This window comes from Vombatus ursinus, unplaced genomic scaffold (genome assembly GCF_900497805.2).
Source record: "Vombatus ursinus unplaced genomic scaffold, bare-nosed wombat genome assembly UNPS02014773.1, whole genome shotgun sequence".
Classification (NCBI taxonomy): Eukaryota; Metazoa; Chordata; class Mammalia; order Diprotodontia; family Vombatidae; genus Vombatus; species Vombatus ursinus.
Genome location: NW_020954551.1, coordinates 10,708,163 through 10,719,175, shown reverse-complemented (window position 1 = coordinate 10,719,175; position 11,013 = coordinate 10,708,163). Strand labels below are relative to the sequence as shown.

Below are 11,013 nucleotides of genomic sequence, written 5' to 3'. Positions count from 1 at the left end.
GGGTGGGGGGAGCTAATATTCAAAGAGTCACCCATTCCACAAGCATTTATTAAGTGCTTACAATATACAGTGAACTAGGCTAGGTGCTGGGAATACAAAGTTTAAAAAATAGTTACTGCCCTCAAAAAGCTTACATTTTATCAGAGAGATACAACACGCACACAACTGTATAAATCCATTATATAAACAAGGGAAATGAAAACAATTTGGGTGAGAGAGAGTGCTACAATTGGCGAGCTCATGATAGATCTTTTATAGAGGATGGCACCTGTGGTAACCCTTAAAGAGAGCTGCTCCATTCCAGGTTTGGAGGAAAGCTTATGAAGAGTTACAGAGACGAATTCGAATGTCATACACAGAGCACAGCAAGCAGACAAGTGCCAGGTGAATCTTTAAAATGCATATAGGGTAGTGATGTGAAGTCAATCAGGGAAGATAAATTGGAGTTAGCTGGGAAAGGGCTTCAAATGCCAAATAGATTGTTTTGTATTTTACACTAGAGGTAATGGGGAGCTACAGAAGCTTTCTGAGTAAGAGAGTGAGGGAGGAGTCAGAGCTGTGTTTTATGAAAATTAGCTGATGTTACGAGGAGGATGAATTGGAATGGGAGAGCCTAGAGACAGGGAGAACAGTTACTGTCAACATGGGGGTCTGAACTAGGGTGGCCTCTGTGTGATTAGAGTAGAGGAAGAAAGAGATGTGCTTATACAGTCTACAAGACTTGGCAACTGGTTGGATATGGGGATTGAGGGAGAGGGGAAAATGGATGACTCAGACTTTGCAGACCTGAGTGATTGGATGGATGATTGGAATCCTTGGTATAATGCTTTTAAAGGAAATGACTACTGTGTTACTGACCACATTCATTAGGCCAAGTAAAAACCAAAAATAAGATAGCAACAAATACACCCCATTTAAGAAATTGGGAAAGGCTGTGATACAAATGGGTAGGGAACAGGGCTTGCAATAAAAATGACCTAGGTTCAAGTCTCTCCTCTACATGCTGTCTCTTCCACATATTGGCTGTGTGACCCTGGGCAAAGCCCCGTGGCTCTCAGTTTTCTAAGCAGACCCTAGGACTCCAAGATACAGAGAAGCTGCTGAGATACCCTAGAGGCAGTTCCCTCCCTGAGTGATACCACAAGTCCAATCTCTATCTCCTATCCCCAAAGAGATCCCCAGCTCAGCACATTTTACATGGAGCATCACCTCCATATAGAGCTTTGGAAATGCTATCTCAGAATTCCCCAATTTGATGACATCTTTGAATTTGGTTTTCTTATAAGGGAACTGACACAGAAAGGAAAGTGTCATGTTATATATAGACCATTTAACTATCAAACATATTGTTTTATACACTTTTTAACCTCAAATAATTTCCTCATATGGTAATTATGGGAACAGTCCGTTCCCTTCTTGCAAATAAGGAACTAAGGACAGAAAGGTTAGTGCCTCCTCAGGGTCACCCAGAAAATAAAGCCCCACTCTGCTGACTGACATTCCTCACCCAACGCTTCCACCCAACCCTAACTGTCATGCATCAGAATAGGATTACTCATTTCCAAAAATCTTCAACTGCCTGACACTGAAGGAAATTATTAGCATTAGTTTCCCTCCTTGCTTCTCCCAGTTTCTATCAATGTTCCCATTCTTCTCTAGGGTCAACCTCCTCTCCTCTCCCCCCCCCCCCCCCCCCGAGGAAACAAAGGAACAGCCCCCCAATCTCCCTTTTTTTTTTTTTTTACATACAGTAGCTCTCTGGAAATTTAACTTTGTCAAACGATAGTTTTGAGAAGTCTTCTTAATATCATTAACTGCATTATCTCCCCTTCTGTTTAATCCTCACCTCTTTCCCTAGGGAAAGAACCTTGCCTATGAAAAAGGTTAGGTTTAAAAGAAACCTCAGTGGACAATTTGTTGGAGCTAGCCATCCATCGACTTCAGTTGACCTCAAATGGCTCAGCTCCTTTGCAGCAAATATTTAGAAGGAGACAATTGACTTGAAAAATTGATCTTTCATTTCCGGATTCTGGGTAATTCTATCTACCTGTTTATGCCTATAATATCTATAATCAAACAGTCTTGGGTTTTGACAAAGGTGGTGCTTTAGCATCCACAGAGGAAAGGCAAAGGAAGAGTTCAAGGAAGAGTCAACACTGGACCGCCAACAGAATAGTACACCTTCACCATCTTAAAAAAAAATGGGGGAAAAAGCCCATGCTGAATGGGATTAAGACAATTATCCAGGTAATTCAAGCAAAAAGGGAAAAAAATAAAAGCCAACAACCCAGATACCCAACAACTTTAGCCTCAGTTATCTGTTTTCTTGAAGCCAATATGTGAGGGATGGGGGCAAGGCTTAGTCAATTGGCTCAATTCTCTATTTCACTTTGTCTAAAGATCTAGTCTTCAAAAGATTATGTGACACATTTGCCCCATGTTCATCCTATAGATAAACCAACAGTAGAAGGGTTTTGTGTGGGATTCCTATTTACTAATGCTTAAGACCACCCTCCTTCCCAAGTAGCAGTTTTTAGGTTGGAGGTCTAGTCATCAGAAGATCTCTGCCATCTATTGAGGGAATGACTGAGTGTTCTTCCAAAGAAAGAAAATTGGAAGAACTGATCTGCTGGAGATGATATCCTCCTTAAAGTCAAGTCCTGTGAAGGTAGTCGAGAAACAGGGATCCTATGGAGCCCTGAGAAGAGTGCTGGGCTCTAATACTAGAGGACATGAGTTTGAATTCCAACCTACTTCCTTAAAATCTGCCCTGTGTGAGCTTGGGTGAATTGCTAAACTTCTCTGAATCTATTTCCTCTTCTATAAAATGACCTTGGCCTAAACAACCTCTAACGTCCCTTCCAGCTCTAATCTCTAATATCTCTGAAATCATAAGTTCATCAAAGAGGATCTTTTATTCCTAAATAATGATTTGTTTAATATATCTGAAGTGTTAACCACTTACAATCCACAGGTCTTTAAACAACTGGGAAGGAACAAATCTTTAAATATATATATGTATATGTATATATGTGTGTGTGCATATATATACACATATATAAAGAACATTTCAATGGTGGTCTTGCAATAATAATATGAAAATAATTTCATTGTCCTAATATTTCCCAATTATTCTCTTCAAACAACCTTGGGAAACTTTTAATATATACAATTTATTAGATTACACACATATGTATATGTGTATATAAACATACACGTATATGTGTATATAAACATACACTTATATGTGTGTACATGTATCTATGTATACATATACACACATATGTATCTATGTATACATATACATGCACACTTATACACACATATATTAGACTGGACTTGTGATCTCATTGGCGTGGGGAACGTGGGTCTGGAAACTTTTCCTACCAACCCACAACTGCTCAGCAATTTATATTCATAGAGAGACGCCTGGGGAAATGAGAAGGTAGTTACTGATCTAGGCCACAGGGTCAGGATGGGTCAGAAACAGGATGGCTTAGGTTGGCTCTCATTACATATACCTTTATATAAAATGGCATATATGCCTAATAAGATAAGGGGGTGTGGTAGGAAAGGAACCTTTCCAGGTTCTACTTGATCTTACCGCCTTTGCCATGTGACCCCCAGATTGATCTTGTCTATGTCTTGTTTGTATGTGATTGTATGTGATCTCTTCTATTAGTGAACTACTGGAGAGCAAGTATTGTTTGTTCTTTCCTTTTCATCCTATGCCGCTGCACTTAGTTCAGTGCCTGGTAGGTACACAGTGGGTGCTTAATTAATGCAAGTTGACTGACATATAGGAGAAAAGATCAGTGACTTTGAAGTCCCAAGAACTAAGTTCAAATCTTGGCTCTGTCATTAACTGTGTGACTGATCAAATCACTCTCTAAAATTCCCTGAGCTTCCACATCTGTAAAATGAGGGGCTTGGATGAAATGACAGCTAGCTCTAAAGCTCTTACCTTAGGTGCCTAATTATTATTATCAAAATAGTACTATCAATTATTACTATCAAAATTGTTTTGATACTATTGGTATTGAAATTAGCATTTTACATAAGGATTCAGTAATGTGAATTGTGTGAACTGCAGTGAAATCGCTTCTTCTAGATGATGTTTATATCTGTTCCATTATATATTATCAGTTACTTTATGGGGGGGGTGGGAAGGCAACATGGAATAGTAGCTGGAGCTTGAAGATCTGTGTTCCACTTCTGCCTCTGATACAGACTGACTGTGTGACCCCGGGTGAGTAACTTAACCTTTCTGTGCTCTATGCAATGGCAGATAAAGTATGAGTAGAAGGAAAATCACAGATCAAATCCATATCTCTCTTATTGGAAACAGCTTCTCCATTAAGAAACTTCCGGAATAGTTAGACAAGAGGACCTGGTAGCCTAAAATATGTCGTTGTATAAACTGTGCTGTTTAGAAATATCAGGGCTTCCACAATATTCTCTGTCACCAAAACAGAAGAAAGCAAGCGCCCACCTCTAATACAATTCACTCAGCCAAAGGGCAGCTTACAAAATGGCCATTAGCTTTTCAGTCAAACTCGGGTAGTTGAGCTTAGTGACTCTGGGTATTCTTACTTAGGCATAAATAGTCCATCCTATGTCAAGTTTCACTGACCGAAAAAATCTCAACAAAACTTTCCTCAGTCCATGGCTTATTTGTAACTGTGTCAAAGACTTGTTACAATGTAGCAATTGACGTGAGCTCTTCTTTGTCGCTTTCCTTTCCCCCTTCTTTCTTGCTCTTTATTTCTTTCCCCTCTCCTCCCTTCCCTTCCCCTTGCTGTAAACTTCACAAATTAAAAACTTAAAGTGTAATTTACAGCTATGATCTCTTTTAAGCATCTGTCTTTGGCAACAATCACAGCTAAGAACGGGATTGAGAAATCGGGAGAGGGGGGCAGCCACTCCATATCCAGCCCTCCCCAAGCCCCTCATCTCTAAGCGCCCGGGGTGCGTCTCCCCCCCCCCCCCCCCCCCCCCCCCCCCCCCCCCCCACAACGCCCCGGGGGGGCCCCCCCCCCCCCCCCCGCTGCAATGTAATTAACCGCAGAAAAAGGCGTCAAAACAGCCCCTTCTTCTAAAGTCTCCGCCAGCCCCCAGCTCTGCCCTGGAAATTGTCCGCTGTTCTCCAAGACTGAGTTAAAACTTGGTCCAGGCAGTTAACTTTTTTGTCACCAAGCCCGTGGTGGGAAGGAACTGAAAGAGATGTCCCTTCACGATGGCTTCCACTAAAAAAGGATCGTTTGTATGTTGATGGAAAGTGGTGGCTGGGTTGGAGAGCACAGTCACTTTCGTCCCTTTCCATTTTCCAGTTAAAATCAGAGAGAACAAACTTTGGGAGTAGCCGGGCACAGCCGCGACCAGCCAATCGCTTCTCCACCTTCTGTGAGACTCCTCGCTCTTAAAAAGGAAAGCCGAAGGGGAAACCAAGCCCCTGATCCCTCCTCCCGCTAGCTAACTGCGGGCGCCCCCTCCACCTAAGGAAGCGTCCTTGGGGGTTAGTTAGCTAACACTAGCGCTGCGGCTCGCCTCGGCTCAGCTGCTCGGGGTCTTGACCAGCAGCCGAGGGCCAAGGTCTCAAAAGGAGGCGGGTCCCTGGGCTCTCGCATTCCCCTCCCCTCAGCTCCGCTGCCCTCCTCCAAGAGGCGTGCACCGGGGCTATTTGAGCGGCCGTGTTCCCGCGGGCCAAGCCGGCCACCCCCAACGCCCCCCGCTCCGTGCGGCAGCAGCAACAGCAGCAGCGGCGGCGGCAGCAGCGCGGCTCGGTGGGCTCCAAGCGCCCCGGCGGCGGCGTGCGCCCCGAGAGCCCCGAGCGCCCCCGCACCCGCACTCCTTCAGCCGGCCGCTGCGGCTGCTCCATTATGCCGGTGCTGCCGGGGAGGCGCGCCCGCTTCTCGCCGCTCGTGCCGCTGCTCCAGTTCTCCGCGCAGGCGGGGCCGTTCGTTGCACCTCCGACGGGACCCTCGGCCCCGGCGTGGAGCGCCTCCTAAGCGGGGGAGCCCTCCGGAAGCCCCGAGCTCGCCCGCCAGCCCGCTCGCTCGCTCGCTCTCCCGGCTCGCTCGCTCCCGGTCCCTTCTCCTGGCCCCTTCTCGGAGCAGCGGGTCGCGCACACGCAGGCGGAGCCTAACCGAGCCGTGCCCGAGGATCGCCGCCGCCGCCGCCGCCGCCGAGAAGAGGAGAGCGGGGGTGGGGGCCGCGGGGGAGGGGTGGGGGGAGCACCATGCAGTTTGTATCCTGGGCAGTGGGATTACTACTCATGTTACTCGTGTGGGATCTATTGGAGATGACCCTGCAGGCTGCAGCGCTCTCGAAAACGAAACTGCACCCGCGACAAGGTAATGAGTACCCATCACCCATGTGTCCGAGTTTGCCCCTGGCCTCCAGGACCCCCCATCCCCCGATCCTCCCAGCGCCCGCCCGGCTCGGACTCCCGCAGGGCAGCAGGACCCGATGGCTTGTGTGTTTCCTCGAAAGAAGCCTCCCCCTCCCGCCTCGCTGTATCTGTAACTCGCCTTTTGTATTTTGCAGCTAATGGCTAGTGAATGACACTTTAGAGCCGGCTTTCTAATTCCCCCTCGCAGGCCACCCCCCACCCCCACCGCCCCTTACCCGGCCAGGCCGAGGTTTAACCTGATCTCCCGCCCCAAAGCTACCTAGCTGCTCCCAGCCCCACGGTAGAAGGTGGAGGGCAGCGGGGCGGATTTTGACAGGCAGGAAGAACTCTATTGAGATAAGCCGGGGCAATGCTGGCCCCCCCCCCCAACTCCCTTCTCTCCCTCCTTTCCTCCCGCCTTCCCTTTAATCAAGCTCGGAGGAAACTTGAATTGTGCATTTGTCTGCCTTGCTTTGCAGTTAAACTGTTGGAGAGTCTTGGTGAATACGAGATCGTGTCTCCCACCCGAGTGAATGCCCTGGGAGAAGCTTTTCCCACGAACATGCACTTCAAAAGAAGACGAAGGAGTATTAATTCTGACACTGACCCCTGGCCCGCAGCAACCACCTCCTCCTCTTTCTCTACCTCTTCCTCTTCCCAGGCTCACTATCGACTCTCCGCTTTCGGGCAGCAGTTTCTATTTAATCTCACAGCCCATGCCGGATTTATCGCCCCACTTTTCACTGTCACCCTCCTCGGAGAACCCGGGGTTAACCAAACAAAGTTTTATGCCGAAGAGGACTCTGAGCTCAAGCACTGTTTCTATAGAGGACATGTCAATACCAAGTCCGAGCACACAGCTGTAATAAGCCTCTGTTCAGGAATGGTAAGTGCTCCCTTCCTTTCCTCCAGGCCTCCCTCCCCGTTTACTGACGTCTTAATTGCCCTCTGATCTTTGTAACCCCACGTTCTGGGTGCTGGAGGGGGTGCCTTTAAAACTTCCTGGACAGGCATCCATCCCTTGTCACATCACTAGGCAGTCTATCACAATTGAACAACAACAACAAATACATATATATGTGTGTGTATACATATGTATGTATGTATGTTTGTATATCCTACTATGTGCAAATCAACCAGCACTTGCTAAGGGCCTACTATGTGCCAGACACAGTGTTAAGTGCTGGGGATACAAAGAAAGGCAAAAGACAGTCCCTCCCCTCAGGGGACTCGCCGTCTAATGAGGGAAACAACATACAGCTGTGTACAAACAAGATAAAGACAGGACAAATTGGAGATAATCTTAGGATTCCGGAGGACAGAGAGATGAGGAATAATAATATCTATGACAGATACCCCCTGCCCTCAAGGAGCATACAGGACACTAGATTTGTTTCGATGTTGTTTAGATGCAGACTTATCGACAGATGCAGCTCGATTTACTTCTGCCTAGCACTGTAATTCTGCCTGGGAGCGTCCAGTAAAGTGAAATCCATGTGGAGTTGTTTGGGTGGTTATCACCAGAGGGAGAAGTTGAGGGAAGGGGCGGACCCGCGGCTTTATTGGTGGTCAGGCATCGTCTCCAGGCTGTGAAGGAGGCAGAGGGCTCCATTCCCAGTAGCTGGGAGAGAGAGAGAACTTCTTGGGACCGGACGGGACTGAACTGGAGGGAGGGGAAGGGAAAAGGGAGAGAGAGACAGAGGGTTTGTGCGGTCTTTCCTCTCAGGAAGGGACCCAGTTCTTTTTAGATTAGTTGGACCGACGACGTAACCGACCATCACTCACGGAACCCAAGGGAGGATTGATGGATTCAGAGCGGGAGGGACCCAAGGAGTAAGAGGGGGGCGGGGAGTTGGGGGCGGAGCGGGAAGGGGCTTGCCCGGGGCCAAGAGGAGGAGCCCGTCCCGGACACGTTTAATTAAGGTGGAGGCAATGGAACAGCCCCCACAGTCTGCCAGGGGGCACCCTGCGCCCTGTCGGCCAGGCTCTGGGTAGAGTGGCCAGGGAGGCCAGTGGGGGAGGGCTGGGGGCGCGGTTTCACCGAGTTCCTTCGGGGGACTGGACACCCAACAGAGATGGGTTGGGGTGGGGGGGGGGGGGGAGGGAGGCAGGACCGGGAGGGGGAGCTGGCGTCTCAAGTTTCATTTGGGGAGGAGGAAGGGACTGCCGTCTCCCACGGCAGGCGGCAGTTGCGCATTTGCTGGGGTACTTTGCCCCCCGACCTACAGCCTTCGGTGTATAACCTCGTGGGAGGGGGAAGGTGCTGTCCACTCGGGAAGGGTCGAAGAGATTTCGGGATAGGGTAGGAACGGATAGTCTTAGCATCCCAGGAGAGTTTGTATTTTTGCAACGCACTTAGTGACGCAGAAAGTTTTTTGGGTGGCGTTTTCCAATTGTACTGGGCGGTGGGTTAGGTAGGGTCTCAGACCCTCCCCCAAGGGACAGTTCTGCTAACGTAGAGTAGCTTACTTGACCCCCTTCCCTCCGCCCCTTCCCTTTTCTCCTGGAGGGGTTTCCTTCAACTTACCCCTGCCCCGCAGGTACTCAATCCCTCCTTCCTGGGGTGGAGAGTAACCCAGGTGTCCAGATGTGGGCAGCATCGGGGGCCCTGCGAGTTTGACGCAGGGTTGGTGCATCGACGTCCCATCTTGCTGAAAGCAGGGGCAAAGCCCCCGGACGGCTAGGTCCCCTTTCCTAAGTCGAGGAGAGAACGCCTGCAGTAGCAGCTGCCAGACGCGTAGAGTTGTTGTGATTGTGTTTGGGTGGGCGGAGACGGGACTTGGGCGCTGAGGGGGGTGCGGTGAATCATCCCGCCCCCAGCCAGAGGGCAAAAGATCAGCCGCTGTTGGTGGTGCCCAGGGAGAGGATGCTGTGGGGAGAAGGTGGGAAGTCAAGGCTAGGCGGTGTCCCGAACTCTTCCAGACCCCCCTGAAAGCCTCGGCAGGGGTTCTACCTGGATCCCAGGACGATGGGGGAGGGAATTGAGGGTTTAAATGCCCAAATTGTAAACGTCCTAAACACTCCTCCCCCTCCGGGATGAATCCCAAGGATGCCTTTAAGAGACTTAAGAAAGGTCCAAATGTAAGGCTCTCCACTAGTGTCTGGTAGTGGTTTCCTTGATTGGTGGGGGGAAGTGGGGAAAGACCTTTGGGGGGATTGTTTTGACCTTGATTGTTTGACTTCTCTGTTATTCAATTAAATACACCAAATACTCAGTACCTAATATATGTGCTACAGGTGTTGGACTCAGTGATAGGATTCAGAGGAGAAAAGGAAAAAAAACAAAACAAAACAAAACAAAAACCTATCTCCAAAAAGCTTGCATTCTGTTATGTTTTACTTGTAAGCTCACAACCTTTTGGAAGTTCCTGGTACATACTAAGCATTTGAATGCTGACTGAATGGAAGTAAATATGATAGGTCTAAATTGTGATCAGTTACATATAAGCTACCTGAGGGCAGGGACAATTATTATCATTCTTTGTAACCCCAGCACTCAGCACAGTGCTTGGCACATTGTCGGCCTTAATACATGCTTGTTGATCTCATTGTGAACAATGTAGAACTTGCTTATCAAGATGTCTTTCCGGCAGAAAGTGAAGATGAACAATGATCTGGGCCCTGATTGCCCTGGCCAGATTTCAGAGCTCCTTTGATGACCCCAAACTGCCTCAGAAACAAAGGTCTATGTTTAATAAATGATCAGAAAGTTAAAGTTGGAGGCTGCCCTGCCCCCAGTCCATCTCGGTTTCTAACCCTAAGATAAGAGGTAGACTCCAGTGACAGCAATTTGGTATCTTGTCTTCTTGACCTGCAGATAAAAGGAAAAGGGCTAGAACAATAGTGGGACTCCACCTTTGGGCACCACTAAGAAGGCTGTTTAGCCTTTGAACAGCCTAGCAATCATAGGATCACACAGGAAGGCATTTTTGAGGTCATCCAGTTCAGCCTCCTCTTATTTTCAGATGTAGAAACTGAACCCCAGAAGAGTGAAGTGACTTTTCCAAGGCCACACAGGTAGGAGGTGACAGGCAGGCAGATTTTGAATTCAGTCCCTTTCAATCCAGACTTTTCACCTTGCCTCTTCACTTATTACTTATGTGATTTTGTTATTTAACTTCTCTGGTTCTCATTTTCCTCATCTTTAAAACGAAGGGTTAGTGTAGACGATCTCTGAAGTCCTTTCCAGCCTAAAAATCCATCATTATGTAACTTCTCCCTCCTCCAAGTGAAAGAAAGGAAAGACTGATATACTGGCAATGTGGAGGCTCTGACCATGATAAAGCTAAGTCACTGAGCTCTCTTGGCCTCATTTTTCACATCTGGAAAATGGAAGGGGTAGACATAGATGATCTCAAAGGTCCATTTTTGATCTGAGTATGTTGTCCTGTGGTTACCCCCCCCCAAAAAAGATGCAGAGACACTGGAGTGGAAGAAAGAAAAAAGCTGCCCCCCAAGGAAGCTTGGCCCAGAGGAAGGACTATTTGATGTGGAGTCAGGAAGAAGTGGGTTCAGATCTGTTTGTGTTACTGGCTAGCTACCTGTGATCATAACTAAATCATTAGAGTTTCCATTTCCTTATCTGTAAGATTGGCATAATAATAACTGCAATACCTGTGTCT

The 11,013-nt window shown here is 47.9% G+C and overlaps 1 protein-coding gene across 2 annotated transcripts in view; it reads left to right on the top strand.

The window, feature by feature from the left end:
* The first annotated feature begins 6,238 nt into the window (after window positions 1-6,238).
* Window positions 6,239-11,013, top strand: part of ADAMTS9 (ADAM metallopeptidase with thrombospondin type 1 motif 9) — a 195,313-nt gene continuing 190,538 nt past the window's right edge. For both annotated transcript variants that reach the window (XM_027863777.1, XM_027863776.1), the window contains exons 1-2: window positions 6,239-6,353; window positions 6,871-7,277. In XM_027863777.1, coding sequence (XP_027719578.1) covers window positions 6,239-6,353; window positions 6,871-7,277 — 522 coding nt within the window. The remainder of the gene's footprint in view (window positions 6,354-6,870; window positions 7,278-11,013) is intronic.